The sequence below is a fragment of the Chiloscyllium punctatum genome, chromosome 1 (genome assembly GCF_047496795.1).
Source record: "Chiloscyllium punctatum isolate Juve2018m chromosome 1, sChiPun1.3, whole genome shotgun sequence".
Lineage (NCBI taxonomy): Eukaryota > Metazoa > Chordata > Chondrichthyes > Orectolobiformes > Hemiscylliidae > Chiloscyllium > Chiloscyllium punctatum.
The window spans coordinates 132,903,726-132,922,349 of record NC_092739.1 but is presented as its reverse complement, the minus strand read 5'-3'; the positions used below and the strand labels follow the sequence as shown (position 1 = coordinate 132,922,349).

Below are 18,624 nucleotides of genomic sequence, written 5' to 3'. Positions count from 1 at the left end.
ATGCAGCACCTCACATTTATCTAAATTAAACTACATCCACCACTCCTCAGCAGTGGCTGCTCCTCGGATGCTGCCTGAACTGCTGTGCTCTTCCAGAACCATTCATCCAGTATTTGCTTTCCAGCATCTGCAGTCATTGTTTTTACCTAGTACCGTTATCTATCCTATCTTTCTAAATTACAATGTGTCCTGCTTTTCTGATTTGATTCTAATAATCTGCCTAATACCAAGGTCAGATTCACTGCTCTATAATTGTTTGGATATCCTTTGCACTCTTTTTATGGTACTATGGCACAGTGTTCACAGATCTCCAGTCCTCTGGTAACTTCCCTATATCCAGGGATGTATCTTTAATGCATCTGTTATTTCCTTCCTGGCTTCCTTTAGCAGGTTGGGGTACAATCAAGCTGGTCCTGTGATTTTTCAATTGTTAACGATGTGAGTTATGATTGTATGATGTTCAGCACTGTTCATGACTCCTTAGATACTAAGTAATCCATAGGTAAAAACAATGACTGCAGATGCTGGAAACCAGATTCTGGATTAGTGGTGCTGGAAGAGCACAGCAGTTCAGGCAGCATCCGAGGAGCAGTAAAATCGACACTTCGGGCAAAAGCCCTTCATCAGGAATACAGGCAGAGAGCCTGAAGGATGGAGAGATAAGTGAGAGGAGGGTGGGGGTGGGGAGAAAGTAGCATAGGGTACAATAGGTGAGTAGGGGAGGGGATGAAGGTGATAGGTCTGGGTGGGGGGGAGGGTGGAGTGGATAGGTGGAAAAGACGATAGGCAGGTAAGACAAGTCATGGGGACAGTGCTGAGCTGGAAGTTTGGAACTAGGGTGAGGTGGGGGTAGGAGAAATGAGGAAACTGTTGAAGTCCACATTGATACCCTGGGGTTGAAGTGTTCCGAGGCGGAAGATGAGGCGTTCTTCCTCCAGGCATCTAGTGGTGAGGGAGCTAAGTAATCCATGTTCAAATGCAACTAGACTTGGGCAATATCCAGGCTTGAGCTGAAAAGTGGCAAGTAACACTCACACCGGATGAATGCCAATGACCATCTCCAGTAAAAAAAAACAATCTAAACACCACACTTTGACATTCAGTGGTATTGCCATCACTGGAACCCCCACTATCAACATACTGGGGGTTACCATTGACCAAAACTCAACTGGACTCACCAGATAATTACATTGGCTACAAGAGCAGATCAGAGGCTGGGAATACTGCAGCACATAACTCACATTCTAACTCCCCAAAGCCTCCCTACAAGGCACAAGTCAGGAGTATGATTGAATACTGCAGTCCATTTGGTGTTGGTGGACCCACAGTGCAACTAAGGAGGTGGTTCCAGGACTTTTGAACAAGTGATACTGAAGAAATAGCAGTGTTATTCCAAGCCAGGAAACTAAGTATCTTGGATTGCAGGTGGTAATGTTCCCATGTAACTATTATCCTTGCTGTTTTAGTGATAGTGGTCAGGAATTTGCAAGGTGCAATCCAAGGGGTTTGGTGTGTTATTGCAATGCATCTTGTAGATGGTACACACTGCTGTCAATGGACTTGGGTCATGGAGGGAATGAATGCTTCTTGATGTGGTGTCAAGCTTCTTAGGTGTTGTTGGAGGTGTACTCATCCAGACAAATGAAGTGTATTCCATCATACTCCTGACTTCTGCGTTGTGGACAGGCTTTGGAGAGTCAGGAGGTGAGGCACTTGCTGCAGGACTCCGAAGCTCTGACCTGCATTTGTTGGGACTATATTTATAAGGGTAGTCCGGTTCAGTTTCTTATCAATAGTAACCCCTGGATTTGATAATGTGAGGATCCAGCAATTTAATATCATTAAATGTCAAGGACCTAGGCTAGATTCTCTCTTGTTAGAAATGGTCATTACCTGACACTTCTGTGTTATGAATGTTACTTGTCACTTGTTAGCCCAAGCCTGGATATTGTTCACATCCCATTGTGATTGAATATGGACTGCTTCAATACCTGAGGAGTTGTGAATGGCACTGAATATTAAGCATTTGTCAGTGAACATGCTACTTCTGATGAAGGGAAGGACATTGAAGAAGCAGCTGAAGATAGTTGGGACCAAGACACTACCCTGAGGAACTCCTGCAGAGATGTCCTGGACCTGAGATGACAGACCTCCAACAAGCATTGTACTAGAATGATACCAATGAGTGGAGAATTTTTCCCCAATTTCCAGTGATTCAAGTTTGGCTCGGACTCTTGAATGCCCACACTTGATCAAATGCAGACTTGACGTAAAGGACCTCTCTGTGTATTAGTGGGCAAGTTATTGCTGAGCAAATGATTTTTGATAGCACTGTTATAACCCTTCCATGACTTACTGATGATTGGGAGTAGACTCATGGGACAGTATTTGGACAGTATTTGTACTGCCTTTTGTATATAGGACACACCCAGGCAATTAGGAGAAAGTGAGAACTGCAGATGCTGGAGATCACAGTTGAAGAGTGTGGTGCTGGAAAAGCACAGCCAGTCAGGCAGCATCCGAGGTGCAGGAGAGTCAATGTTTCGGGCATAAGCCTTTAACCCTAATGAAGTGCTTATGCCAAAAGCATCAACTCTTCTGCTCCTCAGATGCTGCTTGACTGGTTGTGCTTTACCAGCAGCACACTCTTCGACTTATACACAGGCAATTTTCTACATTGTCGGGTAGATGCCAAATCTATAGCTATACTGGAATAGCTTGGCCAGGGATGCGGCAAATTCTGGAACACAAATCCTCCGTAGTATTGCCGGAACGTTGTTATGTCACATAGCCTTTGAGAATCCAGTGCCTCCAACCATTTCTAGAATGGAGCGAATAGTACTGGCTAAAGACTACCACCTCAAGAGGTCCCAGTGTCACAGAAAGCATGATGGATGGATCCATCCAAGATCATCCATTCTGCATGATTTGGAGATGCCGGTGTTGGACTGGGGTGTACAAAGTTAAAAATCACACAACACCAGGTTATTGTCCAACAGGTTTAATTGGAAGCACTAGCTTTCGGAGCACCGCTCCTTCATTAGGTGGAGGACACAATTGTAAGGCACAGAATTTATAGCAAAAGTTTACAGTGTGATGTAACTGAAATTATACATTGAAAAATATCTTGGTTGTTAAGTCTCTCATCTGTTAGAGTGACCATGATAGTTTCATTTCTTTCATATGTAAATCACAAAACTTCTTCTTTAAAGTTACATTCTCAGGTTAACTGTAATAATTGGTGTTAGCCCCCTCTGTTCCCTGTCTGTGCCATAATGTTTAGACTGATTCTAATCTAAAAAGTGAGTTAACAGAGTCTTACATGGATTCATGCAGTTTTTGAGCAAAGTACAATGTAACTCTGCAAGTACAAATTCACCCCACAAACATATATGTATATATGTGTGTGTGTGAGTGAAACCCATTCTGCCCTTCTGGTTGAAGATTGTTGCAAATAATTCTTCTTTATCTTTTGCATTGGTTTGCTGGGCTCCCCCATCATTGAGGGGCAATGATTAGATTCTCTCTTGTTGGAGATGGACATGACTGGCACATGCGTGGTGCCAGTGTTATTTGCAACTTATCAGCCCAAGCATGGATATTGTCCAGTTACATTTGAACATGGACTGCTACAGTATCTGAGGAGTCGTGGAGGCCATTTCACTACATGACACCCATTTTTGCAGCCTTCCAACCTAAAATTCCTTTCAACATGTTGATTTATTCCCCTTTGACATATAATTTGCATTCATGGTAATTTTAGGAACTATGTAGATTTGTTGGGTTTGTGTGATTCCAGAGAAATAATTGACATTAGTATTTTAAATAGATGTTAGCTTATCTTTCCCTACCATTCGCAAACATCTATTCTAATTATTAATAAATTAAAAGCTGTATTCATGAAATATCTAAATTAAAATAAATCAGTGCTCATTTGTAAGCTGTTTAAAAATAATAGTATTAAAATTGAATCTACAATCTGGACTGAAAAATGACTAAAGATAGTAAGTTCTTCTGTAACACGATGATTGCATTCTTGTGCAACCCCACATTATAGAAAAATGGTACTGTGGAAACAGCATTTAAAGTGTTGGTGATGTAATCGTGTTACAGACAACACATGTTTTAAAAGTTTGTGCTTTACAAACAGCATCCTCAAATCATTAATCGCATTACAGCAAATTTGCGTTGAGGAAACATGTGTTATAGCAGAACGACTTGTAGTTCACTTTATGTTGAGCCATGATGGGGAAAGAAAGAAAAAGTATTAAAATGAATGAGCTTGCATTTAAATATACCTGACATTAGAGTCAACAATAGCATTTTCATTTCTGAAGTTTATCTTGCTTACACTGGGGAAGTAAAATACTGAAGGAGAGAGAAAGTTATGGGGAGAGTTCAAGGCAAGGTGGAAGAAAAGATTTCCTGAAGGGAGGGTGATGAAATGGGGTGGACCAAGTAAATTTCTTCAGATTACAGTGACACCATTTAGCTCATATGGAGTGGGGACTGAAAAGGACCATCTGTGAAGGATAGTTTACAGGGATAAATTGACGGTGGAAAAAGGATGAAGAAACTATTCATATGAACAAATGCACAAATCATTAAAGGTGCCATAACAAGTTGAAAGGATATACAAAAAAGCTTGAATTCATGATTTTGTATTGACAAGCAAGAAGTATAAAAGCAGGGCGTTGATGTCAAAAGGGAGCTTAGCGAGGCTGCTTTTGGACTAAAACATAGGAAATAGGAACAGGAATAGCTATATGACCCTTCGAGCTTGTTTCATAATTAATTATGATTCTTGACATTAACTCCACATTCTTGCCCTGATTCCTATAGTGCCCAAAAAACTATTGAACTCAGTCTTTAATATCAATTATTTATCAGAAAAATATTAAAAACAAATGACGCAGTATAGACTGAGGGATCTTTTTTAAGAGGGATGAGAAAATCAGTCTTTTTTTGCAAATTGGTGACACTTTAGTGGTTTTCAACATAATGAAGTATCATTTTAAGATAAATGATACTACAGAACATTATTTCTGTCACTTCTTAAGATTACATCTGGAGGCACAAACTGTAAGCGAAGCAAGACAGAAAGGGTACATTAGAAAAACCTTCTTGACATAATGTTTACTGCCCCAAACAGTTGCAAAGTACTCTAACAAGAAAGTTTGATAGTTACGAGTTAAGTATATGGTAAGCAATAAAAAATGGTGTTAGACCAAGTGACTTGTGCCAGATTAGTGGCCAATTGACATATGCTGTTCCTCCTTTGAATTCTCCCATTTCCTCAGACCACAGGGGTAGACATGGGCACCCGCATGGTCCTCAGCTATGCCTATCTCTTCGTCGGGTACGTGGAACAGTCCATCTTCCGCAGCTACACCGGCACCATTCTCCACCTTTTCCTTTGCTACATGGATGACTGTATCAACGTCACCTCGTGCTCCCACAAGGTTGAACAATTCATCAACTTCACTAGCATGTTCCACTCTGACCTTAAGTTCACTTGGACTATCTTGGACACCTCCCTCCCCTTCCTAGACCTCACTGTCTCCATTAACTGTGACCAACTCAACACGGACATCTACTACAAACCCACTGACTCCCACAGCTACCTGGACTACACCTCCTTCTACCCTGCCTCCTGTAAAAATGCTATTCTTTATTCCCAATACCTCCACCTCTACTGCATCTGCTCCCAGGAGGACCAATTCCACCACAGAATGTATCAGATGGCCTCCTTCTTCAAAGACCGCAATTTCCCCTCCCACGTGGTTGATGATGCCCTCCAGTGCATCTCATCCACTTTCCGCACCTTCGCCCTCAAACCCCACTCCTCCAACGCAACAAGGACAGAACCTCCCCAGTCCTCACCTTCCACCCTACCAACCTCTGGATACGTTGCATCATCTGCCATTTCCGCCACTTACAAACAGACCCACCAGCAAAGAGATATTTTCCTCACCACCCCTATCTGTGTTCCATAAAGACCATTCCCTCCGTGACTCTCTTGTCACGTCCACACCAGCCCACCCTCCCCTCCTGGCACCTTCCCCTGTTACCGCAAAAATAGCAAAACCTGCGCTTACACCTCCCCCCTCACCTCCATCCGTCAGAGATTTACCTGCACTTCCACACATGTTATTTACTGTATCTGTTGCTCCCGATTTGGTCTCCTCTATGTTAAACATAGAACATTACAGCATAGTACAGGCCCTTTGGCCATTGCTGTTGCACAAACATTGGGGTGGCAGGACGCCTACGGAGTGCTTCAGAGAACATCTCCGGGACACAAGCATGAAGCAACCCCACTGCCCTGTGGCCGAACACTTTAACTCCCCCAAGGACATGCAGGTCCTGGGCCTCCTCCATCGCCAAACCCTTACCACTCACTACCTGGAGGAAGAATGCCTCATCTTCTGCCTTGGGACCCTCCAACCACATGGGATCAATGTGGATTTCACCAGTCTCCTCATTTCACCTCCCTCCACCTTATCCCAGATCCAACCTTCTAACTCAGCACTGCCCTCTTGATCTGCCCCACCTGTCCATCTTCCTTCCCACCTATCCGCCCCACCCTCCTCTCCGACCTATCAGCTTCATTCCCACCTCCATCTACCTATCGTACTCTCAGCTACCAACCACCCCCCCCCCAGCCCCACCCCCTCCCACTTATCTCTCAGCCCCCTTGGCCCTACAGCCTAATTCCTGATGAAGAGTTTATGCCTGAAACATCGATTCTCCTGCTCCTCGCATGCTGCCTGACTGACTGTGCTTTTCCAGCCTACACTCTGATCTCCAGCACCTGCAGTCCTCACTTTCTCCTATGCTGTAGTCCAAAATTCTACGATTCCATACCAATATTTGGCGCATTAACATAATGAAATCTCCCAAAGCTACTTAAGAGCATATTGGATAACACGATGAAACATTTGGTGCAAGAAGTAGTTTTTAAGGAGTCTTAAAGGAAGAAAGTGAGTTAGAGAGACAGAGAGATGTAGGGAGAGTATTCCAGAGCTTGGCTCAGGTAACTGAAGGCACAGTCACGATGGTGGAGTGTTTAAAATTGATAATGAAATGAAGCCAGAATTAGAGGAGTACTGATATCCCGGAGGGTTGTGGGCTTGGAGGAGATTACATGAATAAGAAGGGGCAAGGCTATGGAGTGATTCAAAAACCTTTGAGAAGTTTTAAATGAAGGCATTGCTTTCCAGGAGCCAGTGTAGGTCAGGGAACACAGGAATGAGACTTGTCTGGTGATTTATGTTTTGTCAACAGGGTTTTGAATGATCTCAAATTTATGGAGGGTAGAATGTATAAGGCCAACCAGGAGTGCATTGGAATAGTCAAATCAAAAGATAACATTGACAGGGATAACAGTATCAGCAGCAGCTGAGCTGAGACAGTTCAGGGATGTCACCAGTGTGGAAATAGTGATGCTGGGAGTATGATGTTGAAAACTCATCATGGGCTCAAATGTGTCACCAAACTATAACAGGCTGGCTTAATCTCAGAGGCTTTTTATTCGTTTATGGAATGAGAAGCATTACCAGCTAGGCCAGCATTTAATGCCCATCCTTTATAACCTTTGAAATGCTGCAGATAAGCTGTGTTCTGGAAGTACTGCAGTCCAATGCTGTGAGGGAGGTAGTTCCAGGTTTTGGTCCAACAGCAGTGATGTAGTTCCTTGTCAGGATGTTGTGCAACTTGGAGAGAACTTATAGGTGATGGTGTTCCCATGTCTACTCTGTCCTTTCCTTCTAGATGGCAGTTTGTGATTTTGAAAGATGCTGTCAAAGGGCCCTTGATGAGTTACTTCGAAATTGTCATTGTGGAATAGGGTATAAATATCGAAGGGGGTATTGATGGTGTGCCAGTCAATGGGTTACTTTGTCCTGAATTATATCACATTTTTTGAGAGTGCATGCCATGCACCCATCCATGCAAGTAGGGCTGAATTACTCACTTCAGAATTCCTTGCCTTTTACCTACTTTAGTCAGTACTGTCATTATTTGGTTTGACCAATTCAGTTTCTGTCAATGATAATTCATTGGACATTGATATTAGGAGTGTTCTGCAATGGCAATATAATTCAATGTTAAGGGGAGGTTGTTAGTTTCTCTCTTGTTGGATAAACTCATAGGCATTCATCACAATTGTTATATACTACTTAGTGGATATTGTCCAGCTGCATATATATGTGGACTACATCAATATCTGAAGAGTCATGAATGATGCTGAACATTGTGAAATCATTAGTGAACATTCTCACTTCAGACCATATTTATTTAAGTCTTACTTCAGTATTACAGTTTGTAACCTTGCAGGCAGTACTGCAGTTCAGATAAACACACTGAACTGAGCCCCTTCCTCTTGTTCGGGTATGTGACCCCACTAGACTGAAGAATTAGGGATCCCCAGCCTCAGCTAAAACAGATTACCTGGTCAATATTTCATTGCTGTTGGTATCTGCGGAATACAACATTTTTCATACATATTAACAGTGGATACACTTCAGAAGTAATTCATTGGGAACCCTAAAAACATGGAAGCTGCTTTATGAAGGTGAACTGATTCTGGAAGGGTAAATTTTCCTTTATTCACTATTTCTTCAAAAAGTATCATATGTGCAATGCAGGGGTCCACACAGATCAAAACAAATCATACATAAAATCCACCACAGAACATCTCTATCGAGCAACAAGAATATAACTGGAGCACTTTTATTCAACCAGTGTATGCTCAAATACTGAGTAAACATGACTTGCATGTTATCACTTATTAGTATAGAGGCTAAGGGAGAGAAATTGTGTTGAGGCAGCCAATTGTTTGCTTGTAAAAGTAACCAATATTATCTGCTTGCCACAGCCATTGATTTCCTGGAAAAGATCTTGACATTTAACTCTATGGATCGATTGACCGCTGAGGAAGGCTTAGCACATCTCTTTATGAGCCCTTATTCCTGCCCGCAGGATGAACCAGTATCCCAGCATCCTTTCAGGATCGAAGATGAGATAGATGACATACTGTTGATGGAAGCAAGTGAGAACCAGATGTCGAACTGGGAGAGGTACTACTGTTGATTAGTAGAAATTATGTTCTGCCAAATGTACAAAGAAATTAATCTGATACTTAAGAACCAATTCTTTCTATGGAATGTACTGTTCAAATCAGAACACACTTTAACTCAATTATATGTTGCACTTGAATCTCAAACTCTCTGCACAAACAATTCTGAGCCCCTGAAGGATTTGGTAACTGGTGATAATCTGCCCTTGTAAGAAGGGAATTCAGAGGATAGAAATTCCTCCAATTATTTCTCCTCTGCTGACCATATCAATAATGGTACTGAGCAAAGTTATCCAAAATTCTTAGTAGGCTACATTTGAGTATAATACCTAATTTTGCAAATCATTAAAAACTCTCGGATTCAATTACTTCTCCTTACCCTTGACCCCTACACCATCTACACTGTGACCTGGTAGCTCTGAAGTCCTCCTCTTTTACTTGAAGAAATATATAAATGTATCAGTTTGTCTTTCAACTTCTAACTTGGATAATTCCTTTGGAAAATTCCAAGTAGATGAAGGTGAATTCAGGTCCAGATGTCATGTTCTTCATAGACACAAACAACTGCTAAATAAATGAATGCAAGATCAAGCAAGTTATAGCTCGCTGTACCTACAGACCTGGACCCCACAACTGAAGTCAGCTATAGGGATGGACAGAAGGGATGGAACAGCTAGGGCAGAAGGAATGGGAGAGAGGAAGTTATTAGTCTCCATCCTCTGGCTATCATGATTGTGGGGCATGCTTAATGGACCTGCTGCCCTTTTCTCTGCCATTCAGATTTTCTGTATTCGGGGCAAAAGCAATTCTTATTGAAATTGAAACAGCAGGAATAAATTCCCTGCTATGGTTGAAGGTTTGGGGAAACCAACGTAAGGAAATAGAAGGTAAAATGCATAAATTCAAGTTGCAGTAATGTTATTTGTGTCGAGCTGACAATGTAAGTCAGTATAACCTTTGAAATAATGGTGGTATTGACCAAAGTAGGACTTACAGGAACAATGTTGTAATATGTTCTTTCATAAGATACCTTGATTGAATCTTAATGGGGTCTGACGACATGGGCTATGTGTGGCAGAATCAGATGAGAAATCCAGCGAGGGCTGTCTCTACATCAGAAACAATTTGTGCCACCTTTTACACTTCTCACACGTTGCAAAATATGTTTCTTATTTGGCAACGGCGAGTTACCAATGAAGGGGGATTGTTGCTTGTTAAACACCTTAGTGACATTTGACTCACCTAATTAATAGTCTGCTTTCTAAGTTACCAAATGCACCAGATAAGATAGATGTTAAGAAATCTTGACACGGAAACTACAGTGTGTACCTGGTAGATTCAGCTCACCCCATATTCTGAATGACCTCTACAATGTACACAAGATGACAACATCTCAGCCCACTTTCTGTGGGCAATTCAGAGGTATTTACATTCAGTGTCTAAATGCCAGTATCTAAGTACCACCCAAGGCATATCTCTGATCCACTTTCAATTTGTGCTGTACTTCGGTCTGTATTGGCAACTATCATGGTAATGCTGCAGCAAGGGCACTGTGCACTCAGGAGACACACTCAGTTCATTGACTGAACTGAGCTGTATCTCTTTGTTTGGTGTCATAACACTCACTCACTGTGAGCTTACCTGGCTTCTTACTTTTTCTTTGCGTTTTCTTTATGCACTTTATCCCTCACCTGTAATCCCAGGCTCATTTTACTTCTGTCTTGCTTTGCCATTTAGAGCAAACAGAAAGGAAGGAAGCTTGTCACATTTATCAGCACGCCTCAGTCAGGTAAAGGGGGAATAGCCTTCCCATGAGGATTCCTGGCATAATAAATCTCCTAATGAAGGAGCAGCGCTCCGAAAGCTAGTGCTTCCAAATAAACCTGTTGGAATATAACCTGGTGTTGTGTGATTTTTAACTTTGTGCATGCCAATTTAGTTGACTTTAGCAGATAGCAGCAAGATATAGTTGGTATTCATGCCCTTGGGATTTAGAGGAAAATCAAGACTTACTCCAGATTGAAGTGCATTGATCCCTGCCAAGTGAGAATGTTGGACAATAGGTGAGGACAGAAATAGGCTCAGGCTGTGATGACCTCCACAATTAAATAGGTTCTCTCTATCCATTGTACATGACTGGCTATGAAATCACAATGTCAGAAGGCTCATGGATGTACAATGCCAAAGCTTGATCTTTGTGCTGTATTGTTAACAGGGTTGAACTTTACTTTGAGGTTAGCAAAGGCTGTGTATTTGCTTACACAGCATCCTGACAGAATTACTAAACAATAATAGCTACTATGCAATTATTCCTAATCTTAGAACAGCTTTGATGGAAGCTTAGAAACCTCTCCCTGCGAATCTCCCCTGATGTGAACACATCTAATTAAAGAAAAGTATTTGAAAAGTGCAATCTAAAATTTACCAAGTATGAAACAAAAGCTACAACAGAAGTGCATTTGCTCTTGCCAGTGATTTGCTGAAGTAAAACATGATCTGAAGCAATAAGCTACATGTTATTCCTGCTGTTTTTCTTTGACAATTTTACAACCAACAATTTTGTTGCAGATATCATGACAGCCTCTCTTCTGATTTTGAGCTGCTCCGAGACAAATACGGTGACATGGATGAAGCCCAGCGTGATCCTCGTGCTACATTGAAAGCCGTTGCAGAGGATGTGCAGGTTGACCCTCGGAAATATTCGCAGAGCAGCTCTGAGCGACTCCTGGAGCAGTCCCACTCCTCCATGGATCGGATGTGTGAAGTTGACTATGGACGGTCTTGTGATTATAAAATCGGGTCACCTTCCTATCTGGATCGACTATTGTGGAGGGACAACAAACCACATCATTACTCAGAGCCCAAGCTCATTCTGGATTTATCTCATAGGAAAAGAACTGCGACTGCCTCCTGTGTGGCCGTCTCACTGGATGAAGGGAAATCTGACCTCCTTTTGAAGGTCTCAGACTGTAAGAATGGGAGTCCTTTCAAAATTGATTGCTCTAGTTCACTGCCAAATATTCAGGAAAGGAGTCAGCCATCATCCCCTCGCACCTTGGCATCTTCAGAAACATCAAATGGAGGGGGTTCCCAATTTGATTTTGATGTCTTCATATCTAGAGCCTTAAAGCTTTGTGGGAAGCAAGAAGAAATAGCTGATAGTAAATTGAATGATTTGAATGGCACCTGCATGCCAGAACATACCAATGAAATTGTTCAGGCAGAAGTCAATGAAAAGGAGAGATGGTAGAAAAACATTACAACATCTCAGTAGGAGTTTTACTTTGTAAGGATGGTGTTTCAGCAATGTAACACATATAGGGTTTGCTGACCTGTAAAGCCTTGGGGGAGGTTTACAGCCTAGGATTAGTCCTTCATCAGTTTGGAAGATAGCTACAGAAAATACTGATAGCCTGGTAACCTTTTGACATTATAACAGTATTTCAGTTAACAATTCAAAGCTTACATTGTTTTTCCGTATTCTCAGTCAATGGACCTGCCACAATGTGTAACTAGTTTTAACTGTCCTGCCTGAAAGACCAATGACTCTGAAGTGACACAGACTTGGATTTTACTGTATTCACTGATCCTAACCAAAACGTCGCCAGGGATCTCTCCCACCAAACGCTCACAGCCAATTTACGCTGGAAATAGCATTAATTGACAGAGGTAGAGAATTCTGCCCACATTACTAATTAGGAAGGCCTGCCCGAGAGATGCAAACCAATAGGGGGCATAGTAAGTAAGTTTGCAGATGACACCAAAATTGGTGGTATAGTGGACATTGAAGAAGATTACTGAGACATTTTGCTGAATTAGTTCAGTGGGCTGAAATTTGGATAAATTAATACTATAATTGCATTTTGGTAATACAAACAAGGGTGAGACTTATATAATAGAATAGATATTATTAAACTGGAGAAGGTTCAGAAAAGATTTACCAGGATGTTGCTGGGAATGGAGGGTTTGAGATATAAAAATAGACTGGAAAGATTGGGACATTTTTCACTGAAGTATAGGAGGTTGAAGGGTGACTTTATTGAGGTCTGTAAAATCATGAGGGGCAAAGACAAGGTGAGTGACAAGGGCCTTTCCGCTAGGATCGGGTGTATCAAAACTAAGAGCTACAAGGTGAGTGGAGAAAGTTTTAAAAAGGCATGAGGGGCAATCTTTTCCACACAGGTTGGTTCATGTGTGGAATGAACTGCCAGAGAAAGTGGTGGATGCAGGTCCAGTTACAATGTGTAAAAGACATTTGGATCAGAGCATGAGTAGGAAAGATTTGGAGGGATATGGACGAAGTGCAGGCAGGTGGGGCTAGTTTAATTAGGGAACATGGTCAGATTGGAGCTGATTGAATTGATGGATCTGTTTCCATGCTGTATGTCTCTATGTACTCTGTCCTGACTGTTCATGATTTTGAATGACTACTAAATCTCCTGTCAATTTGCTCTTGTCCAAAGAAATTGGTCTCAACTTTTCTAAATGTTCTATATAACTGAAGTTCCTCTTCTCTGAAACGGTTTTTGTGAATATTTTCTGCATTCTGTCCAAAATCTTCAATTCCTTTCTAAAGCATGGAGTTCAGAACTGGACACAGATCTCCAGTTGAGGCTGAATCAGTGTTTCGTACAGGTTTAACATAACATGCTTTTGTACGTTATACCCATATTGCTAAAACTCAGGATGATGTATGCTCCATTAACCATGCACCCACCCTGTCCTGCTACCTTCATTGACCGATAACAGGCCCCTTTGCTTGAACAGAATCCCTTTTAGAACTGTACAATTCACTTTATGTTGGGGTAAATTTTACAAGTGGGTGCATTGCTCATCCCGAGGTAGAAGGTTGATTGGCAATTCACAAATTTGTAAAAGATTGCCCTACAATAATAATATGCAAGGGGCAGTGTTTAAAAGACAGAAAGTTCCACCTTTTGAAAGCTGATTCGGCCCAGCAGCAACAGTATGCAGTATTAATTATTGCTGGGCAAATCTTGGTACAGACTGAAAGGTAAGTCTGGAGTTTCTGGTTCAGGACAGAAGAGGCTGAATTATGTCTGCAAAAATGAGCTTCCAGTTCTCTGTCACTTCAACACACCATTGTGTTCCCTGGTCAATATCTCTGTCTGCGGCTTGCTGCAGTGCTCCAACATAGCTCAGCACATGCTAGAAGAGCAGCATCTTCTGGACTCCATATAGAGTTCAATATTTTTAGGCCTTAAGTACCCTCTCCCATGTCTTTACCGTAATGCCCCCATACACAGCCATTGTAATCACACGGGCTGCGACCACACACAACCCATTGCCAGTTACTAATAGCCCACACTAGCAGCTAATCGTTCTCCCAGGCTGACTTTTCCTGATGAAAAGATCATGCTCGAAAGTCAACTTTCCTACTTCTCAGGTGCTGCCTGACTGGCTGTGCTTTTCCAGCATCACACGTTTTGACTCTGATCTCCAGCATCTGCAGTCCTCACCATCTCCTCCCTGATTTTTACCCTTTGTTTGTCCAACTGTTTTTCTCTCTCTCTCTTTGGGCTCTATTGCCACCTATCGTTTACTAGCCCCCCCTCCCACTTCTGCATAAATCCCAACTTTTTCCTAGCTACCATTGGTTCTGAAGAAGAATCACTGGACCCGAAATGTTAACTCTGATTTCTCTCTACAGATCTTAGCCAGATCTGCTAAGACTTTCTAGCAATTTCTGTTTTTGTTTGTGGCTATGTGTGGTTTAGAAGTCTGATGGGGCGAAGGCATAAAAGAAGGAGGGGGTCCCATGTTGGGAACAGGGAGCTCCCAAAGGTTGCCCAAAGCAGACCATCCCATTTCCTTCCCCACTTTTGCCCTGAGGAGGTAAGATTTGCCACTTTCCTTCCACTTTCTCTAGAACAGTTAATTTACTTTGGTTAATGAGCTCAGTTTCAAATCTCTCCTGCTGCAAATCTGAAACAAATTTTGGAAATTCCGAAGCCACCGCCCAAAGTTACTGATCAGTAAAAGTAATTTTTAAAAGACATCAGGTGATGGGGGAAGGAAGGGGAGTACAATCATTTGTCAGTTTTTAAGAAAAGTAAGTGTTGGAAGTCAATCTAATGGTATTGTGTACTAGTATTGCATCTATAAAAGTAGACAATCAACCTATGCCATTCTTGTGCCTTAGTAAAATGACTCTTTAAAAGTTATATGCTTTTAAAGAGTAAATCATTTTACTAAGGCATTGGAGCAAGCAGATAAAGCGTTTTTTTTTGCATGGTTGCCAACTCGACCTGTCCATACTCCAGGATGTGTCATAATGCGACTGCCTACTTTTAAATGCCACTTCCCCAAACTCCTGACATTGGCTGCCCAACATGTTAAATATCACAAAGTCCCACCTTCCCAAGCCTTTTCTATGTATCATGGTTTTGATTTCTGAAAATCTGGCCATCCTGTAACAAGCTTGATTGACCATTAATTATTTATTTTGAAATGGAGTGTGGCCTACCAGTTTTGCCATTTGCTTTGTAATGGAGTCAGCTCAGGGTGTACAGGAACCTTTGCCCCCCTTTGTATTTTACATGTACCCCCTCTCTGAAAACTCACCTGGTGGGAAGTCATAAATCTAGCTTTTGGTGTTTGCCGATAATAAGCACTTGCAGATCAATAACATTTTAATCTTAATACCTGTGCAGGTGAATACCAACCACTGAGAAGTAACGTTATTGCTGGTAAAATAAATCCATAACATTGCATTAGCCATAGCAGCAGACATATGTTACAGGATAACACCACATGAATTGAATTATTAGACACCATGAAAAGAATGCCATCAGCAAATATTGAAATATATAATTGTTAAAAATAATTCTAGACTCCTATGTGGCCTCTTGGATGACACAGGATGAGGTAACTGGTGCTCAAGAAACTGTATTTTAGCAAGGAGTCAATTCATTTAAGAAAGCATGGAGCAAATTCTTATGGACAATATAAATATATTACTCAAGACCATCAAGGGCACAGTGTATGATGTGCCAATGTGCCATGTTGACCAGGTAAGTCCCTGATTCTAATTCTGGTTTCTTCCAAGCAAGCACTGGTGGGGTATCAAAATTAGTTTCAGCCCCTGGTTGCCATTCCTAATGGTTATTCAGTAACTGTGACTCTAAATTGCTTGCAAGGGATGCTGGGCACAGATGCTAGACATGGTTCTGCAAAGGAGCATTGCAGTTACTTCACGATTAAGGCCTATATCAAATACTGACAATAAAAGTCCCATCTCTCTCTTTAGATGGTGTAAAGAATCTCAGTTAAATGAATTGAGTTCAGTTCCAAGTTGGTGGATGTCCCCAATTTAAGAATGACCATAATTAGTTCTTCTGCATAAGAAAAACAGATAGAGTAAATATCTTCTTTTCTCTATTTAAGTCTGTGTTTGGTATAGTGTTATATCCAAAATATTTTAAAATAAAAAGTTAAATTGAGATAAACATTAACCAAGGCATTCTAACATGAACACCTAGTCTGATGTAAACCATAAAATGTGGTCAGGTCAATGTTGAATCTGCTTATTTTTGGTTTAGATTTCCTGCATATCAAACAAAATCACCACAGCTCATTAAAATAAAGTAAGTGGAGCTCAACTGAATTTTATTGTTGATACTTTTGAGTTTAAAGGGTTCAGGTTGGATTCCATGAAATTGGATTTTGTTAAATTGAATACAGCAAATCTAATAAGTAAATTACATGACAGGTGAGGTGGCTTGTCATTGGTAATAAGAGATTAAACACAAAACACAGCAGATCAGCTAAATAGTGCAGTCCATTATTCCCAACAGCGCCAGTTATATAGTGGATGCTATTGGGTGTGCAAGTTGAAACCCAGACCCAAGTGAATTGTGATGGAGTTGGGTGGTAGATGGGAATGGTTTTGCCACCTTAGGAATAGTGAAGAGTTGAGTTTTTAAGTATATGAGAAGAAAGGAAATGGGAGTTATCTTCAGGAGTGTATGCCTGATGTTGAAAAGGGCATCCTGCATAGCATGCCTTATCTTCTAGGCATTTGAAAATTGGCTTTAAAAAAGAAGCTGCTCATTCCTTTCCTGTTCATACCAACTATATTATGGTGTTGACAGGATAATTTTGTGGTTAATTGAGGTTTTAATAAATTCAATTTGACCCTTAATTATTTGTTTACATATGGTAGCCAAGCCATAGATTTTGGGTGTGGGTATTATGGAATTGAGCTCAGGGGTGGATGGTGAAGTGGGAGGCCGGACACCCAGCCTAATTTGTACGTTGTCTCACCCAAAATATTCCGAGGGATTGTGTAATATCCAGCCCATGGAATTAAAGGACATAATAGCCCATTTGCCAGTTCTTGGGACACTTGGAATGTATACATCCCACAATACAATTCATAGCCCTATATGTTTTTTTTTTAGGAACTTACTAAGCCCTTTTTTAAACTTCATGGTGCTATGGAATTTTCTGACAAATGCAGTCCATTTCATACATTCACCATGCTCTATGTAGTTCGGTTTAACTGTCTGTTCAATCTTACTCTTCGAACTTTAAGGTTGTGCATTCTTTTGCAGAAACTAAAATTAGGTCATACTGACATTTATCTTGTCTTGAATCTTCCTGTAAGATTACAGCTAGAATTTCTTGCTCCACTGTAAACAATCCAAGCTTCTTTACATAACTCAGATCACCGAAGTCTTATGGTGCAGGAGGTGGCCATTCGGTCCAACATACCTGCACCAGCTTGATAAATAGGCATCATTACCTGGTGAAAAATGTGTTGCTGGAAAAGCGCAGCAGGTCAGGCAGCATCCAAGGAGCAAGAGAATTGACATTTCGGGCATAAGCCCTCCTGCTCCTTGGATGCTGCCTGACCTGCTGCGCTTTTCCAGCAACATATTTTTCAGCTCTGATCTCCAGCATCTGCAGTCCTCACTTTCTCCATCATTACCTGGTGTCAATCTCCTGCTTTTTCCTCATATATTACAGATTATTTTTATCCAATAATCACCTATTGCCTTCATAATGCCTCAATTGAATCTGCCTCCACAATACTTCCAAACAGTGCGATTTATACCCTAAATATTTGCTGCATTAAAAATGTTTTTCCTTGTGTCACCCTGGTTTCTTTGGCAGATCAATTTAAATCTGTCATGCTATTCTTGTTCTTTTTACAGACAGGAACAGTTTCTCCCTGTTTTGTCTATCAGCTGGCTCATGATTTTTAAAACTTTTATCAGATCTGCTCTTAAACTTCTTCTCTCCAAGGAGAACAGTCCCAATGTCTTCAATCTGTTTTTATTCATTCATGAAATGAGGGCATCGCTGGCTAGGCCAGCATTTATTGCCCATCTCTAATAGCTCAGTTAAGAGGCAACCATATTGCTGTCGCTGAGGAGTTATACGTAGGCCAGAGCAGGTAATGATGACAATTTCCTTCCTTAAAGGACATCAAAAGAAACAGATGGGTTTTTCTGACAATCGGCAATGGTTTCATGGTTGTCACTAGATTTTTATTGAATGCAAATTCCACCATATGCCAG

At 41.3% G+C, this 18,624-nt stretch overlaps 1 protein-coding gene across 2 annotated transcripts in view; it reads left to right on the top strand.

Annotated features, from left to right (window-relative positions):
• LOC140479917 (mitogen-activated protein kinase 4-like) overlaps positions 1 to 17,866 on the top strand; it is a 97,405-nt gene extending 79,539 nt beyond the window's left edge. For both annotated transcript variants that reach the window (XM_072574294.1, XM_072574304.1), the window contains exons 5-6: positions 8,879 to 9,080; positions 11,648 to 17,866. In XM_072574294.1, the coding sequence (XP_072430395.1) occupies positions 8,879 to 9,080; positions 11,648 to 12,329 (884 nt within the window). In that variant the 3' untranslated portion in view covers positions 12,330 to 17,866. The remainder of the gene's footprint in view (positions 1 to 8,878; positions 9,081 to 11,647) is intronic.
• Positions 17,867 to 18,624: the final 758 nt, after the last annotated feature.